Genomic DNA, 26,112 nt, shown 5'->3' on the forward strand with positions numbered 1-26,112 from the left:
GTAAATGGGGGAAGTTTTAAGAATACAAGTGCATCCTCAGGGCAAGATGCATGCTCAGAAAAGACTGAGAGAACCCGGTGCTTCCTTTCACTTTGGGCTGATCATCTTTGTAGGACAGCTAAACTCTGAAGGAGAGCACCAGCCAACACAGAGCCAATTTGCAAAGACTGTGAAAGGTGCTTTTTGCATCGGTTTGTTTTTGTTAGCTTCTGGCACTCTGTCATATTGCTGGCTGGAAACAAACTTAAGGAACAAATAGCTCAGGGACTAAATTAGAGAGTCAGCACTTTAAAATATTAAAATGTATATCATTCAAGAAACAACTGCAAGACAAAGAAACAGGAATGATGGCCCATCCAAAGGAGTAAGGTAAAAGCTTCAGAAACCATCAACATAGAAGACCAGGCTTTGGACATACAGACAAAAATTTAAAAAAAAACATTTAAAAATGTAAAACCATTCTTAGCTCATGGGCTGAAAAAAAGGAGACAGCTGACTGGATTTTTCCTGTGGCTTAGAGAACGGTCATGTTTTGTGACTGTTCTGTTTGTTTGAATAGAATGTATGTTCTCTATATTTTTTAGAAGCTATATATTTATTTGTTTTGAGCTTATTAATTGTATTAGTTATATATATACTTATTTGGCTTTGATCTTTGAGTTTCTGAGAGTAGTGTCAATCTCTTGCTGTAAGTACATATTTTAAATTTCTCCTATTAATGCTGTTAATTTTTATTTTATGTTTTCAGGCTCTTTTATTAGGTATATAAACATTTATGATTTGTGCCTCCTGGTGGATTGTTCTGATCATTGAAGTCTTCGTTTATCTTTATCAGTATATCCTACTGTTAATCTTACCCTGTCTCATTGTCTTATAATATTGGTATGTCCGCTTAATTTTTCTTGTAATTGTTGAGATTTATCTGGTATTTCTCTGTCCTTTTTTTTTGTTTGCTTCTTAATCAGTTTTTAAAAATCATACCCATTGAGGTATAATTTACACAGTAAAGTGCACCCTTTTTTGGTGAATGTTTCTATGAGCTTTGACAAAAACATACAATTGTTACCCATACCTTCCTTTTATTCTTTTTCAGTCAGTTCGTACATCCATCTCTAGCCTGTGGCAACCACTGATCTGTGTTATCTTCCTGTCGTTTTGCCTTTTTGAAACTGTCATGTGTATGGAATCATAAGTCATGTTTTTTCTAATGTCTGGCTTTCCTCACCATAACACATAAGAAATTTAGTTATGGTGTTTTGCGTATCAGTAGTTTCTTCCTTTTTATTGCTGAGTAGTGTTACATTGTGTGGATGTACCAAAGTTTATTTATCCATTGAACAGCCAAAGGATAATTGTGGTGGTGTACGTTATTTGGCAACTACAAGTAAAGCCACTATAAACATTGTACACAGACTTTCGTGAGCATGTTTTCATTTCTCTTGGGTAAATTACCTGGGAGTGGGATTGCTGGGTTGTGTGATAAGTATATGTTTAAGTTTTTAAGTAACTGCCAAACTGTCTGCCAAAGTGGTGGCATCATTTTGCACTCCCAACAGCAATGATTGCTTTGCATCCTTGCAAGCCCTTGATTTATCAGTATTCTTTTAAAGGCCATTCTGTTAGTTCTGCACTGGTATCTCATTGTGCCTTTTTTTTTAAATTGTGGAATATAACGTATTTACCTAGAAATGATAACTTTCCAAGGGCAATTTAACAAGTAGATAGAGAGCAGATTTCAAAGAATGTTATCAGTTACAGTTCCACAGTTTCAGCTATTCCTTGCTGTGAAATATAGCATATATGCAAAAAGGTGATAACTTTCAAAGTATGATTTAACAAGTATTTATATAGGAAATTTCCAAAAATATTATGGGTTATAGTACCATAATTTCAGTTATTTCCTTATTGTGAAATATAACATATACACAAAAAGGTAATAACTTTCAAATTACAATTTAACAAGTAACTATAAAGCAAATTTCAAAGAAACGGTATGAGTTACAGTTCCATCATTTCAGTTCTTCCCTTCTAGTTATTCTTATACCCCAGCAACTAAGGAAAAGAAAATCACATGGAGATTTAGTATTCATAATCCTCTGTTAAATTCTATCTTGTCTGTTGTTACCCCATCCTCTAGTTTAATCACTTTCTCGATCTTCAGGAATGTCTAGGCAGTGACCACTCTAACTTGTTCGTGTTGATAAGGGATGTCGATACTATGGGGAAGGGGGATGCAACTGGTTGATTTCTTGAAGAGGTTGTTGCCTGTGGGTTTTGGGACTTAGCCGGCATAGGAGCTCTCTGGAGGATTTAAGTTTCTGAAGAATAAACTTAGTGAGTGAAACTTTTATAGGGTCTCAGATAGGGATCTGGGTATTCTTTAGGGTTTGGGGGACTACTGTTGGCTTGGCCTTATCATGCTGTGGGCATTTGTGATATCTAGCTGAAGCTTGCATAGGAGTAACTCCAGGGCAGCCTCTCGACTCTATTTGAAATCTTTTAGCCACTGAAACCTTATTTTGTTGCCTTTCTTTTCCTTATTTTGGTCAAAAAGGCATTCTCAACCCCTCGATGCCAGGGTCAGGCTCATTTCCAGAATCTGTGTTCCACATTGCCAGGGAGAATCATTCTCCTGAGGGGTCCTGCCCCACATAGGGGGGAGGGTGATGAATTTATTTTCAGAATTGGGCTTAAAGAGAGAAAGTCCACATTTGAGCAACAAAAGAGGTTCTCTGGAGGTGACTCCTAGGCAAAATTATAGATGGGCTTAACCTCCCCTTTATAACCATAAGCTTCACAAGAGTCTCATTGTGGTTTTAATTTGTACTTACCTAATGATTAGTACTGTTGAGCTTCTTTCCATGTGCTTATGTGCCATTTGTATTTCATTGGTGAAGTTGCTGTTCTCATCTCTTGCCCATTAAAATTTTTTGTTTGTTTTCTTATTGATTTAGACAGTTATTTATATGTTCTGGATATAAGTCCTTTATTAGGCAGATAGATGGTGAAGCATAAATGAATAGTGAAATAAATCTAATTAGCTTTTTGGGAAATGATGTATAATTGTGTGTTAATGAATTCAGTTGAAAAACCTGAAGAGAATGGAAAACCTATCATTACTGTTGTCGTTACTATTTTAAAAACAGCTGAAATCTCTCAGTGCTTTCTGTGGCTCATGCACTGTGCTCAGTACTTTACTTGAATTATTGCAAACATTTTCTCCCTGTCTGTGGCTTCTCTTTTCATTCTGTTAATAATTTACTGATCATGTTTTTGGTATTGTATCTAAGAAATCTTTTCCTAACCCAAGGTCACAAAGACTTCCTATGTTTACCGTGAGAAGTTTTATAGTTTTAAGTTCAGCCATTTAGGACTAAAATTCCTTGTATATAGTGTGAGATATAGGCAGCATTCATATTATTGCATAGGGGTGTTCAGTTATTCTAGCACCATTTATTGAAAAGACTATTGTTTCTCTATTGAATTGCCTTTGTACTTTTGTCTAAAAATGATTGACTTTATATGTGTGGGTCTATTTCTGAACTCTGTTCTGTTCTTCTGATCTATGTTTCTGTCCTTTTGCCAATAGAAAACTCTCTCAATTACTGTAGCTTTATAGTGAGATTTGAGATGAAGTAATGTGAGTCCTCCAACTTTGTTCTTTTTCAAAATTATTTGGTTGTTCTTTTTTTTTTTTTAGAAGCTTTTCTATTTTAAACAAAATATTCTGGAATTTTGATCAAGAGAGTGAATCTGTAGATGAATTGGGGAGAGAATTGATATCTCAATAGTAATGAATCTTTCAATCCAAGAGCAGAGTATATCTTTCCATTTATTTAGGTCGTTTCTGATTCTTTCAGTAATTTTTTTTTTTAACTTCTCAGTGTACAGAGTTTGTCTATATTTTGTTAGATTTATGGCTAAGTTTTGTGTGTTTTTTGTTTTTTCTTCCAGGAGGGTTTGATTTTTGTTTTGTTTTGGTTCCTTGAAAATAGTATTGGTTTTTAGATTTCAAATTACAGGTTTTTATCGCCATAGAAATAGTTGATTTTTATATATTGACCTTATAACCTGAGACTTTCCTAAGCTCACTTATTTCTAGTAACTTTATTGTAGATACTAATGGGCTTTTCTATGTTGAAAGTTAGATTATCTGAATGGAGACAGTTTTATTTCTTTCTTTCCAAACTGTCTGCCTTTTATTTTTCTTGTCTCACTTCACTGGCTAGAAGTTCCCATGATATTGAATAGGAGTGCCTTGTTCCTATTCTTAGGAAAGAAACTTGCCACTTTTCACTATTAAATATGGTGCTCACTGTATATTATTTTGGATGCACTTAATCGGGGGAAGGAAGTTTTCTTCTATTCCTAGTTTGCTGAGTTTTTATCATGAATGGATGTTGAATTTTGTCAGATGCTTTGCCTACATCTTATTGGACCTTTTATCTGTTACTGTGATGAGTTAACATTGTTTTTTGAATATTGACCAACTCTGCATCCCAGGAGATAAACCCCACTTGTTCATGGAATGTATTCCTTTTTATATATAGTTGGATTTGATTTGCTGCAACTTTGCTAAGGACTTTTTCATCTTTGTTCATGAGGGATACTCATCTATAGTCTGCTTTTCTTGAACTGTCTTTGTTTTGGTATCACGGAAATGCTGGATTCATTAATTGATTTGATATATGCTCCCTCATCCTCTATTTTCTGTGGGATTGTGTAGAACTGATATTTTGGTAGAATTTGCCAGTAAAACCAATCTTTTTTCTTGCAGTTGTTCAGATTGGATAATTTCTGTTAATCTGTCTTCACACTCTTTCCTCTCATACCTCAATACTGTTATCGAGCCCACATAATGAGTTGTAAAATTTTGGTTTTTGACTGTTTTCAGTTCTAAAATTTCCATTAGTTTCACTTTATATATTCTGTTCCTTTGCTGAGAGATTTTCTCTTTCTGTTCCTGTCAAAAGTTTGCCCTTGTTCGTGAATTTTTATACTAGGTGCATTAAAATCTTTTTGAGATCATTCCAATATCTGTGCCATTTTGGCATTGGTGTTTATTGATTGTCTTTTCCAGTGTGAGTTGAGATTTTCCTTGTTCTTTATGTGCTGAGTAATTTTGGATTATATCTGAGATAGTTCGAAATATTATGTTGTGAGACTCTTGATCTTGATTAAATCCAATGGAGAATATTTTTTTTTTAATTTTTTTTTTTCATTTTTATTGAGATTGTTCAGATACCATACAATTATCCAAAGATCCAAAGTGTATAATCACTTGCCCCTGGGTACCCTCATACAGCTGTGCATCCATCACACTTAATTTTTGTTCAATTTTTAGAAACTTTTCATTACTCCAGACAAGAAATAAAGTGAAAGATGAAAAAAGAAAAAAAGAAAAGGAAACTCTAAACCTCCCCTATCCCTAACCAACCCCCCTCAATTGTTGACTCCTAGTATTGATAGAGTACGCTTGTTACTGTTTATGAAAAAATGTTGAAATACTACTAACTGTAGTATATAGTTTGTAATAGGTATATAGTTCTTCCCTATATGCCCCTCTATTATTAACTTCTAATTGTATTGTCATACATTTGTTCTGGTTCATGAAGAGATTTCTAGTATTTGTACAGTTGATCATGGACATTGCCCACCATAGGATTCAGTTTTACACATTTCCATCTTTTGACCTCCAACTTTCCTTCTGGTGACATATATGACTCTGAGCTTCCCCTTTCCACCTCATTCACACACCATTCGGCGCTGTTATTTATTCTCACATCTTGCTACTAACACCCCTGTTCATTTCCAAACATTTAAGTTCATCCTAATTGAACATTCTGCTCATACTAAGCAAGAGCATCTACATTTCTTCCACAAGGCAGGAGGGAGAGTCAAAGAAGGTAGAGAGGCAAAAGAAAGAGGAAACAAAAAAAATGACAGCTAGGAAGCAGCAAAAGGAAAAATAACCTTAAATCAAAGTAGAATAAAGAATCAGACAATACCACCAATGTCAAGTGTCTAACACGCCTCCCCTATCCCCCCCTCTTATCTGCATTCACCTTGGTATATCACCTTTGTTACATTAAAGGAAGCATAAAACAATGATTCTATTAGTTACAGTCTCTAGTTTATGCTGATTGCATCCCTCCTCCAATGCCTCCCCATTTTTAACACCTTGCAAGGTTGACATTTGCTTGTTCTCCCTCGTAAAACAACATATTTGTACATTTTATCACAATTGTTGAATACTCTAGATTTCACCAAGTTACACAGTCCCAGTCGTTATCTTTCCTCCTTTCTTGTGGTGTGTCACATGCTCCCCATCTTTCTCTCTCAACCGTATTCATAGTTACCTTTGTTCAGTGTACTTACATTGTTGTGCTACCATCACCCCAAATTGTGTTCCAAACCACACACTCCTGTCTTCTATCACCCTGTAGTGCTCCCTTTAGTATTTCCTGTAGGGCAGGTGTCTTGTTCACAAAGTCTCTCATTGTCTGTTTGTCAGAAAATATTCTGAGCTCTCCCTCATGTTTGAAGGACAGCTTTGCTGGATACAGGATTCTTGGTTGGTGGTTTTTCTCTTTCAGTATCTTAAATATATCACACCACTTCCTTCTTGCCTCCATGGTTTCTGCTGAGAGATCTGCACATAGTCTTATTAAGCTTCCTTTGTATGTGATGGATTGCTTTTCTCTTGCTGCTTTCAGGATTCTCTCTGTCTTTGACATTTGATAATCTGATTATTACGTGTCTTGGCGTAGGCCTCTTCATATCTCTTCTGTTTGGAGTACGCTGCACTTCTTGGATCTGTAATTTTATGTCTTTCATAAGAGATGGGAAATTTTCATTAATTATTTCCTCTATTATTGCTTCTGCCCTCTTTCCCTTCTCTTCTCCTTCTGGGACACCAATGATACGTACATTATTGTACTTTGTTTCATCCTTGAGTTCCCAGAGACGTTGCTCATATTTTTTCATTCTTTTCTCCATCTGCTCCTTTGCGTGTAGGCTTTCAGCTGTTTTGTTCTCCATTTCCTGAGTGTTTTCTTCTGCCTCTTGAGATCTGCTGTTGTATGTTTCCATTGTGTCTTTCATCTCTTGTGTTGTGCCTTTCATTTCCACAGATTCTACTAGTAGGTTTTTTGAACTTTTGATTTCTGCAGTATACATGTCCAGTGCTTCCTTTACAGCCTCTATCTCTTTTGCAATATCTTCTCTAAACTTTTTGAATTGATTTAGCATTAGTTGTTTAAATTCCTGTATCTCAGTTGAAGTGTACGTTTGTTCCTTTGACTGGGCCATAACTTTGTTTTTCTTAGTGTAGGTTGTAATTTTCTGTTGTCTAGGCATGGTTTCCTTGGTTATCCAAATCAGGTTTTCCCAGACCAGAACAGGCGCAGGTCCCAGAGGGAAGAAATATTCAGTATCTGGTTTCCCTGCGGGTGTGTCTTAGAAAATTGCTACACCCTTTGATGCCTCAGGTCACTGTGCTTTTCTGCCCAGCAGGTGACGCCTGTTAGTCTATAATCCTTGACTGGTGTGAGGAGGTATGGCCGTGTTCCCCCAGGCTCTGGGGTCTGGTTCTGAATCCAGTGGAGAATATTGATATTTTTGTTTTAACAGGCAAACAACCTAGTTGGGTTTGAAATCACTACCTCCTAACCCTATTTCCAAAGTAACCCCTCCTTTTCTGACTGCCCAGTTTCCATTTCCATTTTCTTAGAACTCCCACCTCCTTATGTTTATTCATAAGAAGCATGCTTTACTACAAGAGAAGTTCCTATTTTCCTTTTCCCCTGTAGCACCTGCTAAAGCTGGTTCTGACCGGTTCTAGCCACAGAGGCATGTGCGGACAGAAGCACTAAACTGAAGTAGCCTATACCTAATTATATTTATTTACTGTTTAGTAAAACGACTCAATCATCATGCAAAGCTGCTGTTTTTGAACATGCGATGCTTGAACTGGCATGATTTGTAACAGGACATGCTCCACTTAGCACTGACCATTAACGCATATCATCTCACCCCATCCTATGTCACTCCCTCTTCAAACTGTATAAACATCCCAGAACTCTTCAGCTCAGGGGGACAGATCTGAGTTCTGCTTCTGTCTCCTTGCTGGGCTGCTTTGTAATAAACTCTTTTCTTGAAATCCTAGTGTCACAGTATTGACTTCTGTGTGCATCAGGCAACAAGACCCCTTGGGCTGTAACAGGTTCAGGCTAAAAGTTCAGATAACCTTCTTTAGATTGTGATTTTGGTGTCCATTCTGTTTTCAAAGTTTTTGCCTGCTCTCTAAATTTGTCCTGAGTGTACACATTACAGAAGCTAGTCTGAGACCTGGACAACCATTTTAGTTTATTATTAGTTTATTTCTTGAAGAGGAGGACTCAGTAATATCAATATTCAACCTTATCTTCTCAAGTCTGATATCTTGTTTTAGGACAGAATGTTTAAGTTTTAAAGTGTTGTTTAATTGATGTATGGCAAACATACAGTAAAGTGCTTAATGTATTCTGATCTTAAATGTCCATGTTGAACTTTTAATATCTAGGTACCCACATAATCACCATATAGTTAAGACAGAACATTTCTGGCATCCTAGAAGGTTCCCCATTGCTTCTTCCCAGTCAACCCTTCCCCTGACTCAACCACTGTTCTTCTGATTTCTAATTTCTATCAGCATGGATTAGTTTTATTTATTCTTGGACTACATATAATATGCAGTATGTATTCTCCTGTGTCTAGTATTTTTTTTTTTTCATTTTTATTGAGATTGTTCAGATACCATACAATTATCCAAAGATCCAAAGTGTACAATCACTTGCCCCTGGGTACCCTCATACAGCTGTGCATCCATCACCACACTTAATTTTTGTTCAATTTTTAGAAACTTTTCATTACTCCAGACAAGGAATAAAGTGAAAGATGAAAAAAGAAAAAAAGAAAAGGAAACTCTAAACCTCCCCTATCCCTAACCAACCCCCCTCAATTGTTGACTCCTAGTATTGATATAGTACGTTTGTTACTGTTTATGAAAAAATGTTGAAATACTACTAACTGTAGTATATAGTTTGTAATAGGTATATAGTTCTTCCCTATATGCCCCTCTATTATTAACTTCTAATTGTATTGTCATACATTTGTTCTGGTTCATGAAGTGATTTCTAGTATTTGTACAGTTGATCATGGACATTGCCCACCATAGGATTCAGTTTTATACATTTCCATCTTTTGACCTCCAACTTTCCTTCTGGTGACATATATGACTCTGAGCTTCCCCTTTCCACCTCATTCACACACCATTCGGCACTGTTAGTTATTCTCACATCTTGCTACTAACACCCCTGTTCATTTCCAAACATTTAAGTTCATCCTAATTGAACATTCTGCTCATACTAAGCAAGAGCATCTACATTTCTTCCACAAGGCAGGAGGGAGAGTCAAAGAAGGTAGAGAGGCAAAAGGAAGAGGAAACAAAAAAAAAAAATGACACCTAGGAAGCAGCAAAAGGAAAAATAACCTTAAATCAAAGTAGAATAAAGAATCAGACGATACCACCAATGTCAAGTGTCTCACATGCCTCCCCTATCCCCCCCTCGTATGTGCATTCACCTTGGTATATCACCTTTGTTACATTACAGGAAGCATAATACAATGATTCTATTAGTTACAGTCTCTAGTTTACGTTGATTGCATCCCTCCCCCAATGCCTCCCCATTTTTAACACCTTGCAAGGTTGGCATTTGCTTGTTCTCCCTCGTAAAAGAACATATTTGTACATTTTATCACAATTGTTGAATACTCTAGATCTCACCAAGTTACACAGTCCCAGTCATTATCTTTCCTCCTTTCTTGTGGTGTCTCACATGCTCCCCATCTTTCTCTCTCAACCGTATTCATAGTTACCTTTGTTCAGTGTACTTACATTGTTGTGTTACCATCTCCCAAAATTGTGTTCCAAACCACGCACTCCTGTCTTCTATCACCCTGTAGTGTTCCCTTTAGTATTTCCTGTAGGGCAGGTGTCTTGTTCACAAAGTCTCTCATTGTCTGTTTGTCAGAAAATATTTTGCGCTCTCCCTCATATTTGAAGGACAGCTTTGCTGGATACAGGATTCTTGGTTGGCGGTTTTTCTCTTTCAGTATCTTAAATATATCACACCACTTCCTTCTTGCCTCCATGGTTTCTGCTGAGAGATCCGCACATAGTCTTATTAAGCTTCCTTTGTATGTAATGGATTGCTTTTCTCTTGCTGCTTTCAGGATTCTCTCTTTGTCTTTGACATTTGATAATCTGATTATTAAGTGTCTTGGCGTAGGCCTATTCATATCTCTTCTGTTTGGAGTATGCTGCGCTTCTTGGATCTGTAATTTTATGCCTTTTATAAGAGACGGGAAATTTTCATTGATTATTTCCTCTATTATTGCTTCTGCCCCGTTTCCCTTCTCTTCTCCTTCTGGGACACCAATGATACGTACATTATTGTACTTTGGTTCATCCTTGAGTTCCCGGAGACGTTGCTCATATTTTTTCATTCTTTTCTCCATCTGCTCCTTTGCGTGTAGGCTTTCAGCTGTTTTGTTCTCCAGTTCCTGGGTGTTTTCTTCTGCCTCTTGAGATGTGCTGTTGTATGTTTCCATTGTGTCTTTCATCTCTTGTGTTGTGCCTTTCATTTCCATAGATTCTACTAGTAGGTTTTTTGAACTTTTGATTTCTGCCGTATACATGTCCAGTGCTTCCTTTACAGCCTCTATCTTTTTTGCAATATCTTCTCTAAACTTTTTGAATTGATTTAGCATTAGTTGTTTAAATTCCTGTATCTCAGTTGAAGTGTACGTTTGTTCCTTTGACTGGGCCATAACTTTGTTTTTCTTAGTGCAGGTTGTAATTTTCTGTTGTCTAGGCATGGTTTCCTTGGTTATCCAAATCAGGTTTTCCCAGACCAGAACAGGCTCAGGTCCCAGAGGGAAGAAATATTCAGTATCTGGTTTCCCTGCGGGTGTGTCTTAGAAAATTGCTCCACCCTTTGATGCCTCAGGTCACTGTGCTTTTCTGCCCAGCAGGTGATGCCTGTTAGCCTATAATTCTTGACTGGTGTGAGGAGGTATGGCCCTGTTCCCCCAGGCTCTGGGGTCTGGTTCTGAATGGAAAGGGCCCCACCCCTTTCCTCCTAGAGAAGACAGAGCCCCCAGGTGGAGGTCATTAGCATTTCAATGGTCTTGCTCTCTGCTTGTGCTGTCTCCGCCCTTCCCAGAGTCACAGCCCTGGAAACTTAAAATGACTGGGGCTTTCTCCACTGAGCCAAAAAAGAAACAGATAGTCCAAAAAAGAAACAGATAGTCCCCTTCAGACCCAGTCAAGGCGACCCTCCGGCTCTCCCAGGTCAGTTGTCACCCAAAGCCTCTGTCTGTTTTTTGGGGCTGCGTACCTGTAGTGAGCAGTTCACACTCGCTACTTAAAACCCCAGTTGGAGCTCAGCTGAGCTGTATTCGCTTGCTGGGAGAGAGCTTCTCTGTGGCACCACGAGGCTCCGCAGCTCGGGCTATGGGGGAGGGGGTCTCCCGACCTGGTTACGCAGGTTTTACTTACCGATTTTATGCTGTGTTCTCGGGCATTCCTCCCAATTCAGGTTGGTGTATGATGAATGGATGGTCTCGTTTGTCCCCTGGCAGTTATTCTGGATTATTTACTAGTTGTTTCTGGTTTTTTGTAGTTGTTCCGGGGGACTACTTAGCTTCCACTCCTCTCTATGCCGCCATCTTGCCCGAGTCCTCCTGTGTCTAGTATTTTTAATCAAATGATTTCTGAGGCCAAGCCTTACTGAGTTATTTAATATTATTTTTGATTCCTACATCTCCCCAATACTACATCTACACCAAAATATTCTTCTTAGGTGAAATAAACTTAACATTCTTTAGGAAATTCCCTGCTTCATCTGTTATTCTTGCCCCAGCTTCTTTTTTTTTTTTTTTAATCCACATTTCCTTCTACCAGTGCAAAGGGATAAAAAGGAGATTACTGAAATCTTTCTCATTTGCTCCTCTCTTTGCAGTGCTGTCATTTGGTTTGGGGTGAATTCAGGTTGAACTGAATGTCTACAATTATTTTATTAATATTTGTGTTTTTCTTCTCTCCTTTCTGACAGCACGATGGGAGTGGTTCACTGCATGATGTTCAACTGTCATTGCCATCCAGTCCAGAGCCAGAAGATGGTGATCAAATATATAAGGTATGACAGATGGTCATGTTGAATTTTTCAAAATTCTTACTCAAATTTTATAAAACAATAACAAAACATTTAATAATAAATTTATGAAAAGCTTCCACTTTGGTGTCTGGCTGTTACCGGGTTTGCTTTTAACTTTTGTTGCTTTATTATGTTTTAATTTGAATTTCTTTCATCAGGAAAATTTGTTTCTGTATTATTACTGGTACAGAATTCTATTTTTTAAACCATTGCTTATACATTATAAATAAGTTTTAAAAATATGTTTAAAAATATGACTACGAATTAGAGATTAAAATTGGGAACAGGTACTTCTCATATATAATCTTAACATTGAAGAAATATGCTAAAATGAGATTGTTTGGAAATATAACTGAAAATGCAATCAGAGAATTCAGATGTGTCTTAGTGAGTGTTTGAAAGTATATTTTTATAATTCTTATTATCTTTAAGTTTATTTTTAGATGAAGAAATCCCTTTTAAAAATATTTCTAAAGCATACCCAGATATTTTTGATTTATTTAATGTTTCCAAGTTAAATTATTATTTGCCTTGGCACCCTATTTTCAGGGCATATAAGCTAGCCTTCACTAGTCATTTGCAAAAATAAGGAACCTCAAAACTTTGGTGGCTTGTAATCACAAAGGTTTATTTCTCACTTATGTTACATCTTTGGCTGCAAATCAGCTGTGACTCTGCTTCATTTGTCTTGTTCATTTTGGATGCCAGGCTGAAGGTACAGGACTTCTCCTGAGACATATTCTTCTTGTTGCTGAAGGGAAAGAATATTGGCAGAACCACGTGTAGCTTATGTGTGGAAGTGGCATATATCACTTCCTCTCATATTACATTGACCAAAAAAGTGGTCAAGTCTGATATTAGGGGTACAAGAAAGCAGTTTTCTCATAGGAGAGGAGTGCCTTATTGGGAAGAAGATTGTATATAGAACAATCAAAATCAAAAGATCCTGGAATATTAGTCACATCTGGTTATTCTAGTGTTAGCTTTTTTACTTGTTACTTACCTGCTCCTGACATAACGCTTCCTGTCTCTGGACCTCCATCATCTTGTCAGTATAATAATATTCTAATTCAGCAGGTCTACAGGGGGCCATCTGTATTTTTAGAAAAGGTTTACGTACAAACCCAGTCGAGAACCATTGCCTTATTAGATCTCTTATTTCTTTTTGTTGTTGTTGTTTTGTGACAGATTTTAAAAGCCAAGATAATTTTTTTTCTGAAATTTTTTTCTGAAAAATCTTTTACATTTAAAAAATTGTTTTTAAAGAAAAAAATTCATAATCCCAACTTGTTTTGCTTCCACTCGTGTTTTCATTTCCATGTTCCTTTTTAGTCTGTCTTGTCTGTCAAATAGTTCTCATGTATGGATGTAATTTTATATTCTATTTTTTTCATTTAATATTACATAATAAACATATTGTTACATGGTATTTATCTCTTGTTCCTTGTCTCCTGCATCCTGTCATGGAGACCTCAACCTGCCACCAACCTACCCTTTTATTTACCACAGAGCGACTCCCTCTGTGATTCCCCTCTCGCTTCTCCATCTCTGTAGATAGCCATTTGTCCATCAGGCAAGATCTTCTCCTTGCCATCCTGCCTGCTGACTTACCCGTTGTCATTCTCGTTCACTTTGCTCCAGTTACAGGGGAAAAGTGGTCATCGTGGTGTGGAAAACAACCACCCTTTCTTCTTGAGTTCGTGACTCTCTCTTCCGATGTTTAAGGACCTAACCCTCTATGCCTCCTCTTTCATGTGTCTTCAGTGTGCTTTGCTCTACTGTTGCTTCATCCTCAGTTTATAAAGTTACACTTCTCATCTATCTTAAATTCAGTAAACCAAGTAAACAAAGAAAGCTTTCCTTGACTCTCCTTATCCCCTTCCAGCTAATGTGGAAACCTAGAAAAATGAAAATAGCCTCTGGTTGTAAAGCTGTAGACATTGGATGCCCTTCATCTTAGATACTTCATCCCTTTGCTTCTGGGTCACTTCTCTCTGGAATCCCTCATATCTCTCAACAGTTTTTTCCTTCTCTTTGGTGGGTTCCTCTTCTTCTTTGACGTTAGATTTAAATTTAGTCCAGTCTTCTTTGAACTTTCTACTGTCATGATTTCAGATATGACATATGTGTTGGTAACTTGTAATCTCTCTCTTTCATTCTTGGGAATCTGGTTGCCCACTGGATATTTCCCGTTGTATGTTTTCACCCAGAGGTATCTCTAACAGTGAATTTAAAACTCACATATTTTTCTCTTTGGGCTCTTTCTCCTCCTTTATTTTCTGTTTCTTTTGTTGGCACAACCGTTTACCACATCGTCATGTCATCCCAAGGTAGAAATACAGACGTCACTCTTGACTGTTCCTCTCTGCTCTTCTCTCACACCCAGTTAATCACCAAAATTTTCTAATTTTGATATCTTTTCCTCATCTCCATCCCTGTTATCACTCTCTTGGGCCAGCTCCTACTTTCTTCTGGAGTATTATAATATCCTGATAACTGGTTCACCAGCCCAGTTTTATTGTTGTTACACTTGTCCTCCAAATATCTCAAATGCAGATCCATCTGTCAGTCCCTGGCTAAGACTATGCCATTGTCCTTTGTGATCTGGCCCTTGCCCCTTTGGCTAGCCAAATTGCTTCCCGCTGTTAACCAGCCTTTGTACTGCAGCATCACTGCTTATAGCTCGAGATATGCTATACTTTCCCTTTCCTTACTCTATTTTTTGTGCAATGTTTACTATACCTTATCCTAAAACCTAAAGCCTGCCACAGTTCTTGGTCTTCATAACCTTCTGCACATCCTTTAAGATTCCAGTATAGTTACCCATTTCCTGATGTATTCTCCTTTGCCTGTTTTTATCTGTAAAATCCTTGGATAGCAGTGTCTGTCATGTAGGAAATGCTGTATACATATTTGCTATGAATGTTCTTGCCACATTGTGTTTTGATTAATTTTTGGGTCATTTCTTAGAACACCGGGAGAACCTAGCAATGACTAATGAATTACAGCTGTGTAGTATTCTATCAGGTTGCTGCATTGTGTTTCACCTGTCCCCTTATAGGAATGAAGGACATAATTTTTTAGATTTTTTAACATTTAAATGTTAATATCTTGGTGTATTATCATATTTAGGATTTTCTTTTGGCATAGATTCCTATGAGTAGGAGAATTGAATCAAAGAGGCCAAGTATGTTTATGAGTCTCAGTACATTTTGCCTGCAAGGTCAGTTGTGGTGTCTGATGATTGACCATTTTTTCCTGCAATCTTGCTAATATTAAGGATGCCCCCTCCACCAGTTTAATATCTATAAAATGCCTTCAATACTTTATGTTTCTCCAGCAAGTCAAATGAAACATTTTACCAATTGTATGCATCTTTATGAGGACTGTGTATTTGTCTGTGGGGCCTTGAAAATGATCTTACATGTTTGAACAGGCTTTAATATACTTCAGATATAAATACTTTGTTTTATTTGCATAGATTTTCACCAGCTTTTAACTTTAATGTGAATTGTATGGAAGCTTTAAATTTTACGTTCATCAAATATATTTCTATTTCATGGTAGCTTCATTTGCCACACAGCTTGGAAATGTATCCTCCCTGAGCTGCAATCCATATTATTTTTCTATTGCTTTATGATTTTTTAAAATTCCTAAAGTCTTTTTAAATTCAGCTGGAGATGACTTTTTTATATATGATACAGTCTTTCCCAATTGCAATTTACATAACAGCATTAAAAAAATCTTTTCTTCCCCATTGCTTTGTGATGCTTGTGATATGTTAAAGCCTGTGTAAAATGTCTATTTCTGATCTATTGTTAAGAAAAGTTGAAACAAAAGCTGAAGTTAGTTTTGTGGGTGATTTACATGCTGGGTGGCCTATGTCACAGTCTCTGCATCTGTAAAATGGGGATAAATAGTATCAACCCCAGGGTTGTTGTCACATCATGTGCTTACACACCCACCTGTACTTCGTTCCTGGCACGTGATGAGTCCTCAGTAAATGTTAGCTGTGGTTGCCTTTACTGCCCAATCTGTACATGTCAGACTCCGCTAGACAGTGAATTCTTAGAAGACGAAAGTGATGCTTTTTCATTTTTATATTTTAATACCTGTCATATACAATTTGCTTTATAAGGATTTATTTCCGTAAATGAACAGTTCATTTCTTGTGGCATCGTTATCATCGATTTAATACTTCTCATTAGGATATTTTAAATGCAGTTAATTGCATCTTAAATTTTTAAAAATATTTCAGAATGAAGATTTATTGAATGAAATAAAACAACTTAAAGATGAAATAAAGAAAAAAGATGAAAAAATTCAACTATTAGAACATCAGCTTGTAAGTATTATGTAATGTAGAATGTAAAATGGAGGCTTTTCAAGTGAGGCAATATATATTTTTCATAAAACTCTGAGCCAGAATTGGAGCTTAACTTGATTTTTGGCTTTCAAAATGTATTACTTTTAGATTATATGCATTCTGAAAGTATGCTGTTTAACTTTCAGTCTAAAAATTCATTTTTCAGTGAAAAAAGGGATTCTTTAGCATCAGTTTTCAGTGGCTTCTGTTTTGGGGAACCAGTTTACATTTATTTTATCAATCCAGGATAACTGGTTTTCTTTCAGGTGTATTTAAAGAAACTGGTGCTGATGAGTTGAGAACAGGACATTTTCTCTCTCTCTGAGCAGAATGAGACTGAGTATTCAGGCATTCTGTATGACAGTCTGCTAGCATGAGTAGTATTTCCAAGAAAATGTTTCTTCTGCATTGATGCTTTAGAGATATCCCTCAAGAGTCAATAAATTTGAGTCTTTATAATTTTATAATTATTCCTATTTCAAATGTTAGTCTCATGTGAAAAACCAATATATATGCTGTCTGGAATTTAATTATGATTTAGTTTATAATGATATAAAAGACCAGAATAAACAGAGCACAAAGGCATAAATATCAAGGCAGTCAAAGGACAATCTTTGTTGTATTGGTATTGCAATACAATTCAGCATTTTGGGAAATATTAGTCTCAGTCATAATATAAAGGATAGGCATGGTTTATTTTAAAGAATAAACTAATATACTGAACTCTAAGATGTTGTAGTCAGATCTCAGAGACCCAGTTTATGAATAAATAATAGTGAGAACAGTCAACACGTGTTATGATTAACAGTACAAATAACATTTACAAATCTGAAAAACACCAAAAGCCTAATATCACAAGTTGACAGCTTGCCAAAAATAGAAAGGAAAATAATAAGACAGTGTTTATATTTGAATGATAAAGACAAGTACCCAGTCAGCTTTCAGAGGGATGGGAAAGTAATTAAAAGAAGGAAAGAAAAAAGACAGCATTAGGCAACAGGTAAGCTTCAGATTTTGTGGAAGTATATTATAGAGCACAAGAAATTGTTGTTTCTAGTGTGCTTCAGAAAAAAAGGTTAAGATCCCTACATTTTATATCCAAACAAGTTTTCATCTTTATACGTAGGGGATGTTTAACAAATATAATGGCTATATCCCAGCTTTACACTAAAGGAAAATTTATCAGTCTTGTCTTTTTAAATTATTATTAATTAATGATTATTTGACAGACTAAAGTTTATAAAATAGATACATTACTTTGTGTTCCATAAATTAGTAAGCTTTGAGTAGACTCAGGGATAAGGAATTCATTTGTGAACTGTGAGGGTCAGGGGGATCTTGTCAAAGGGCAGAGACCCTTCAAAATATTGTAATCCAATAAAGTCAGCATATCATTAAAGAGGCTTCCTTGCACAGCATGTGTGAACAGAAAACTTTGTTTGACTGGTGGCATTTAATATCCAGTGGAGTCCCATCAGAATGCCATTAAGAAACTGTGTGGGGAAGGTGCCTTTGCAGCAGTGACTGTAGTACTTTTAAGAGTTTAGGGGAAATGCTGCACATTTTGAAGTTGTGTTTGCTATACAATGTAAATGGCCGTATATTCTACATTTATTTATGTAGCACGTAAGATTATGTATATTGTGCTTTATGGATAATATAAGAGATTGTCAAGGGTAATCAGGACTATTCAAAATTCTAGTGTTACTGGCTGGCTCTAGAACCCAATCTCTGAATAAGGTAAGAGATTATTGGAATAGACTTTGAGCTTGCCATAGACGCTTGTGTCCAGCCACATATGTTTTTGGTAAAGGTAGCCAGAACTCTATTTTGCAACATTTGACCCCTTTTTTTTGTCCTTCCTAAAAAAAAACCCTAATTATTTTAGTTGTGTGTGTATGTTTGTATACAGAATTACACCATTGTAAAAATTGGTGTGTTTTTTCAGGCAACTCGGTGTAACTGCCACCAAAAATCTAAAGAGGAAAAATGCACATATGCCGATAAATATACCCAAACACCCTGGAGAAGAATTCCTGTAAGTAACAGAACTTTAGCCATTTCCCCTGCCATTTAGTATTTTGATGTTTTCTTCCACCCTTTTTACTCTAAGCTCTAATAATTTTGAATCTGATTGGCTGTTGATTGTTTTTAGGTAAGTTTTTCTTGTCCCTTAGATGTTTGTGTGCTTTCTAAAGCTTCTCTTGTGTGTCTCATATAAATGAATGTGCATTTAATAGCTTTTCCATTTTTGCAAGCTGTAGCTTGTTTTGAGTGTCTAGTCTTCTCTCACTGCATGTATTTATGAGAGTAGGATTTCTACATGCCCTAAAAGAAACAGAAGTCCAATAATATATGGTGTAGCATATATTCTGTTTTTTGTTGAAACCTTTCAGATTTGCTCTATTATAATTACTTAAATAAACATTAAGGCTGTTAGAAAATATAAATGAATTAAGACAGTAAATATTATGTTTTAGGCATAGTTAGGGAATGGTTTCTTCTAAACAGTAGAAAGTAGCCGTGCAGTCTACTTGTTTGTCATTTTTCAAAAATATTTTATGTAGATATCTCAAAACATACTTAGAAGTAAGAATACACTGACCATGATTTAATCTGAATTCTTCAGAAGTCTGTAGAGGAGATGTCTGAGCCAAAGAATCATCATTATGGCCATCAGTCGTAATTATCCTATTGTATAGTGGCAGGTAGTAGACTTCTCTTGTTAAAAGAATGCCTGGTAAGCTGGCCTTGTCTCTTCTTTTGCGTTGTATTTAGTAGAGGTATCTTGGTAACAAAAATGAATAGAGAAATATAATGGTTAATGTAATTAGTGATCCCTTTTTATAGAACTTAACTATAGGCCTTTAAAGTTTATAAAATATTTATCTTGCTTCTTTTCATATAACAATTATTTTTTGTGTGTGCTCTACATGTATAAAGTACTATGCTTAGAATTAATTTATTTAATAGAAGTTTGGTAGGCATCTCCTATCCCAGATATTAGGCTCTTGGAGTAGAAGTAAGGAATTGGGGAAGGAAATATACAGATGAATAATGCTTCTTCCATTAATAAATGCATGTTAAAGGAACTGGTAGTGCATTATATAATATAGTTAAAGTGCAGTTTGTTCTGTGAGTACCACAGGATTGAGAAAGTCTTGTTGGAGAAACTGGGGAGCTTGTGGAAGAAGGTGATGGTAGTGTTTGAATCACAGCAAGCAAACACAGAAGGGACTTTCTTAGTAATCAGTTGTGATGTGACTGAAAGACATTAATAGACAGGGATGATGTAAAGTTTCTTTAATGTCAAAAGATATGGAAACATGTCTGTCTGAAGGCAGTTACAAAATTAAAAACAAAAACAAAAACATGCTCCATGCTTTTAGATGGAAATGTGGGCTTTTTAGGTTTCACTGAGTTCCCACAGAGATATATATATCATCTGATGATTTTATTAAGTAGATTGATAGTTTCATTACATGTGGGAAATTCACTTTCCATGCTCTTGAATGTCTTTATACCTTCTCTGGCTCTCTCAACCTCACTGTTCTGGAAACCGGCTATTGGTCTACCTGCTCACCAGGTCAAAGTAACTGATGTAAAACAATCCCAGTACATTCCTGAGCTGGTTTTAATATGATCTTAGGTGAAGGGAGGGTCAGTTTTCCAGGGCTATCATCCCCTAGCAAACCCAGACTTCAGGCTTCCGTATCTATTACTGTAGGAATCACCTGGCCCAATATCTTTGTTTTCTAAATAAGAAAAATTAAATGGCTTTATAAAGTTTCTATAACTATTAAGCGGGTGAGCTAGTACCGTAACTTAGGACTCCTGACTGCCAGGCCCAAAGTTCCTTCTTCCAGATGCACATGGAGGATCCTTGAAGGATTGATAAAGGTTTTGCAGATTGAAATGGGAGAAGGCAAAAGAACAGTGTAAGTAAAAGCATAGAGGTGGTAAGATATGTTTAGACAACAGAAAATGCATGATTTGGGCTGGAGCATAGATGTATGTTTTGGGGAGGAGAGGAAGTTAGTTTTAAAACTCATTTTAAGGTAGAATTCAAATTTTTATCCAGGAATTTCTGGAAAAGTAGTTTTACTAAGTTAAGTATTTATTTAGTTAATTATTAATATGTTTATTCTCTGATTTTTTGGTTCTTTGGACATGAGAGGTTGCATTTGAAAGAAATTACTTTATTTTGGGAGCTACTTACTATAATGACAAAGACTTTCTTTGTTTTCTTTTAAAAAGTTGTACTTTACGCTTAATGTTTTTCTTAGCAGGCACCCAATATGTTTAAACAAGATGATAATGGGAATGGGGGTGGGTTATACAGTGGGATTCTACTTTGGCAGCATCTAGTTTGTTAGGCAGTAGTTTTGGAAATTATGACATGTTATATTAAAAATCCCCAAGTTTAGTGTAAGTAAGTTTTTTTTTTTGGCTTTGTGATGGTTGAAAGTTATAATCTGACTCCTTCTTCTTCACCATTCCCTGTAATATCTTGAGGAATTTAAATGTCCTTCCTGGCACTGTCTATTAGTAATTTGAGGATTGTAGAATCTACTTTGGGGGGTTGTGAAGCATGTGAGAATATCTCCTCTGCACATTTTCTGGAAGCAAAGGAAGAAATCTGGCTGCCATGAAGGACAAGGATCATGAGGGAGAGGGATACTGTCTGTAAGACTTGTTGGCAGCCATTTCGGAGGTGGAAAAAAAAAAAAAAAATGCAGTAGCCACATCTTAGGCAAACCTCAGGAGGAAAAAGAGTGTTAGGCCACCAATAGTAACTGACAATGGAAATTTAAATATATTGAGCCCAGTGTAGGTTTTCTTCATAGATTTATCCAAGGAAATTTTCGTATCACCTCATGGCTGCAAATGAGATCTTTGAAATAGACAATCAAAAAGAAATAATAGAAAGAAATAGGCAGTAGAAGGAAGGAAAGGAAGAAAAGCAGATACCCAGTCATCTAGCAAATCCTGTTCTGACCTGTTCTGGGAGTGTAAACATGGAGAAGATACAGTCCCAGCCCTCAGGAAGCATCCAAAGTGCCTAAATGATACTAATCACCCTCTTTTGCTCCATGTGAAGTGACCTGTACAAGTACTCACATGATGTGTATAGAGCAGTTTTTTTTTATGAGAGAAGCCAGATTTTCTAACTTGTAGATAATATCATAGTTGTCCCCCTTTTGAAGAGCTGCATGAGGCAAGGGGCTAGAAGGATCAGAGAGAAGAAAACATGTCATAGGTCTGGACAGAGAGGACAGAGGCCTGACTGTAGTAAGAAATCATTACAGATAGGGACTTACTTCCTTGAGAGAGAAAAATATGCCCAGGTTTAGTCTATGTAGTAGAGACCTTAGCAGTCCATTATGGTAATCCATATTATCACTACCATATTTGTAGTATTTATAATTCTTGGGAGAAAACCTTCATGATTAGAAAGGCAAAGTTTGAGTAAGGGCATGAAAGAAAAATCCTCTGCAACCACGTTAGGTTAAATCCAATGTTAGAATGAAGAAATCTGTTTACATAGTAGGTTGCTTAAGTAAATCTGATGTCATTTTCTCAAAAGAGACAATGATATAATTCAATACCTCTTCTTAAAGAAGGAGAAAAAATATAAGGGTACTTTATGACTGACAATGAGCAAAACAATATATGCTTAAAGAGAAACACTATAATGGCTTTCTCCTTGTGGTCTCTTTTTATTGAAAAGTAATAATATATTCATTCTATAGCAAGTAATAAAGAAGCAAAGCAATTTAAGGAAAATTTAAATTAGCTCAAATCATACAATTATTAATATTTCATATATGGCCTTCCAGATTTTTGTCTGTAATGTTTGTAGATGTGCGTGAGTACAGAGCTCTTGTGTCTGTCTAGAAGGAATTACATTCTACATGATGTGTTTTAATCTGCTTAGGTGGTGGTTGTGATGATGGAGGTTGTTTTGAAGATTGTTGTCATTATTTTGTCTGCATAACCAAGATCAAGTGAGGCATTGCATGTCATCAGTCAAGAATGAATTCCTTTACTGGATGAAGAGTGTGGTCCTTTGTAAGATTCTTGAAGTACATTGCCACATCTTTTTTCTGAAAGAGTTGCTCAGATTTGTGCCGCCACAAGCTAGGTTATGAGCAGAACATAGCTTGGTAGCCATGACTTTAGGTTGTATGGTTTCAGATGTTGGATGGCGTCAGGTTGTAACAGCCCATGATATTTCCCTCTACAAGAGAATTGCCTGCAGCCAGAAGTGGCTCCTCTCTTGATCCCCACACCGTCACTTCAGGTGGTACTGGGAGGACCCTGCCAACTATTTCTGTTATGACAATTCCTGTTTTGTGATGTTTTCTTACCTTAGAAATCTTGTCTTCCTTCCACCTGTCCTAGGAACCATTTTCTTGTGCTATTTTCTTATATTTCCAACCTCTGCTTGTATGTAGTGATTATATATTTTGACTCACATTCAGGGAGTGTCTTTCTGCCTGTAGTAACATCTGGCTTTCATGATACAGGCACTTTTGATGTTGGAATTGTACTAATAAAAGTTCAAAATTATTTTGGGTTTAGTTTGGGTGTTGTATGTGAAATTGAACCCTAGCAAGGAATAGTCGTTAATCACCTGCTGAATGCTGTTTGTTTAGGGTATGAGAATGGATTCTATTACTATAGGCTGCCTAAGACATGTTATATCCATATTACAGGACACTTTTACATGTAGTTTGGATTTGAGAACAGTTTTTCCTGATTGAGAACTAGCATGAAGCACTTTCACGCTTTTGGAATGAAGGGGACAGAGGCTGTCCTCTGCTTGGGAAAGGTATAGCTTAGTGGTGTAAATTGCTGGAGCCAGGCATTATAAAAAGGCAGACACGGTGGGACTGAGTTCCAGAGTTGAGAATGAAAGGGTCCTCTAGAGCAGTGCTGTCAAGTAGAACTCTGTGTTTTCTAGTAGCCACTTGCCACATTGGGCACTAGAAAATATGACTAGTGCAAAAAGGGAATGGAATTTCTAGTTCGATTTAATTTTACATAATTTAAGTGTAAAAAGCCACATTGGCTAGTGGCTGTCATATTGAACAGAGCAGCTCTAAGCTTATAATGTCTGCTTAAGTGGATTTTGGAAAGTTCACTTGGGTTAATAAGTAAAGAGGAGGTCAGTACAGGCAATTTTGGGAAGACATAAAGGAAAATGAATTTTGAGTTCAGATCGAGGTAGGGAAAAAGAGGAAAAAGAACTAAAAGTGAGCTATGGAAACATAACAATGTGGAAGGTGCCTAAATAGTAACACAAAAATAGTTGAAGGAAATAAGAATACTGCAGGACGATGGTGATTATGTGAGGAATCAATTTATTTTTAAACACACAGATTTGTAAAACTATGGACATTTCTGTTTCATATATGAACATATTCTTGCAAGTATTATCTTGGACTGATTTATAAGTTTATTTTATGTATTTTCAATATTGTTTTAAAACATTTAAAATTGTTAATTGAAGGTTTGAAGAGTTATTTTGTGCAGTAAATTCTAATATTTCCTGATGCATACCTTTCTCAGAGCATTTGTCTGAACATCTTAAATTAAGCAGAGAAAACAAAATATCAAAAAGAAACCATTTCTGTCCTCACACACACTAAGAGCTCCCTTATTACTTATCTCCTCATTGCTCTAAACAGGGAAAGCAAGATGGACACAAAGGATCTACTGGCCTGTCGTAATGGCCTGGCCTGGATGATTCTCAAATTTGAGTGTAGAAATAAGCAGACTGTTAGGCCAGGGTCAGTGTGAAAGGTGGTGTTTTGGTTTGCTGCAGCGGCCGGAATGCAATATACCAGCAATGGGTTGGCTTTTAACAATGGAGATTTATTAAGTTACAAGTTACAATTCTAAAGCCATGAAAATTTCCAAATTAAGGCATCAACAAGAGGATATCTTCTCTGAAGAAAGGCTGCTGGTATCCAGGGTTCTTCTGTCAGATAGCAAGGCATGTGGCGGCATCTCTGGTCCTTCTGATTCCAGTGGCTTTCTCTCTGGGCATCTGTGGGTTCTCTCTTAGCATCTCCAGGGTATTTCTCTCTCTCTCTGCTCTCTCCAAATGTCTCTGCCTTTTATCCTCTCATAAAGAATTCCAGTAGAAGATAAAGACCCACCTTGAATGGGCTGGGTTTCATTTCAATTGAAATAACAGGATTAAAAGGTCCCACCCACAATAGGTCTGCACCCACAAGAATAGATTAAAAGAATATGGCCTTTTCTGGGGTACATAACAGCTCCAAACCAGCACAGCATCCTGGTGCTTACCAGTTAAACCTCAGGATGTGCATTGAGCACATGGCCCTTTAACTGACTCCTTTCTAGATAGCAAAGAGGCAAAGAAAGAGGATATCATATAAATTTCAAAATGCTCTGTTGTAATTGATATCTAGTATTGAATAGAAGATTAAGCCATGCTGTAGTTTATTTAATATATCAATATATAATTTATGTGGATTCAACAACTGGAATACACTCAGCCTTATCAGCAATCCTTTGTGTGCTTTGAGTTAGATTCTCACACCTCAGATTTATGGATTTAGACTTTATGCGTATACTTAGAAAATCTGTAGTCAAGTGTGTATCTGTCAGAGCTGTTTACCAAATAGAAAATACAAAGTCAGAAAACTTGATCACAAATGCATCACAAAAACCACAACAAGCATTTATAATTCACAGAGAAGAAGTTTATCTAATTCTTAGCAATCGTGTTCACTGTGCTGGCAAAGAACCCTGCTCCTTTTTACCTTACCTGGGAAATAGGATAGAATGTTATCTGAAAGGAAGAGTGTAACCCAAAGATTTGTCTTATGAGTAATCTCTCCTAAGGCCTTTTTTTCTATTAGACAATATGCTTTTCTGATTTAGAAGTGTGTGACATTATTGGTTAATTTTTATGTGAGATTCAAGTATCGATCTTAAGCTTAGATTTGCCATTTTCTCCCAATTGGGGAGACTTTTCATTATTATTCAAAAGGGAATTAAATGATTGATATCTTTCTTTGCCAAGGTCTTTTATTTAGTTATTAAAATATACCCCTATGAATGTATTTTTAAGTAAAATATACTTTGGTGCTTAAACAAGAATTATTTATAACCTGGTCATGCAGTTATTTTTAAATTATTTGTTTATTTAATGTTTTAATCAGTATTAGACATGTGACCATTGAATATAGCCTATGTTTCAATGAGCTAAAGGCTGGCAGGAGCCACCTGTGTTGCTGAGACATTGCATTACCATGCATATGTTTATAACAACACACTAAGAATTCTATTATGTGTATGTTTTATACTGCTTTGAATAAACAATAATACTGTAACTTTCAAGGACAAATTTGAAACCAATAATTGAAAAATTGAATTGTTCTTAAAGGGTTGAGACACTAAAATATGGAGATTATAGCAGTTGAATAATTTAGCTGCTCATAAATTTAA

The 26,112-nt window shown here is 36.3% G+C and overlaps 1 protein-coding gene across 9 annotated transcripts in view; it reads left to right on the forward strand.

Moving 5' to 3' along the window:
* Positions 1–26,112, forward strand: part of CCSER2 (coiled-coil serine rich protein 2) — a 310,783-nt gene that overhangs the window by 131,295 nt on the left and 153,376 nt on the right. For all 9 annotated transcript variants that reach the window (XM_037803774.1, XM_037803769.1, XM_037803768.1 and 6 more), the window contains 3 exons: positions 12,159–12,242; positions 16,519–16,605; positions 18,575–18,664. In XM_037803774.1, coding sequence (XP_037659702.1) covers positions 12,159–12,242; positions 16,519–16,605; positions 18,575–18,664 — 261 coding nt within the window. The remainder of the gene's footprint in view (positions 1–12,158; positions 12,243–16,518; positions 16,606–18,574; positions 18,665–26,112) is intronic.

The sequence above is a fragment of the Choloepus didactylus genome, chromosome 15 (genome assembly GCF_015220235.1).
Source record: "Choloepus didactylus isolate mChoDid1 chromosome 15, mChoDid1.pri, whole genome shotgun sequence".
NCBI lineage: Eukaryota > Metazoa > Chordata > Mammalia > Pilosa > Megalonychidae > Choloepus > Choloepus didactylus.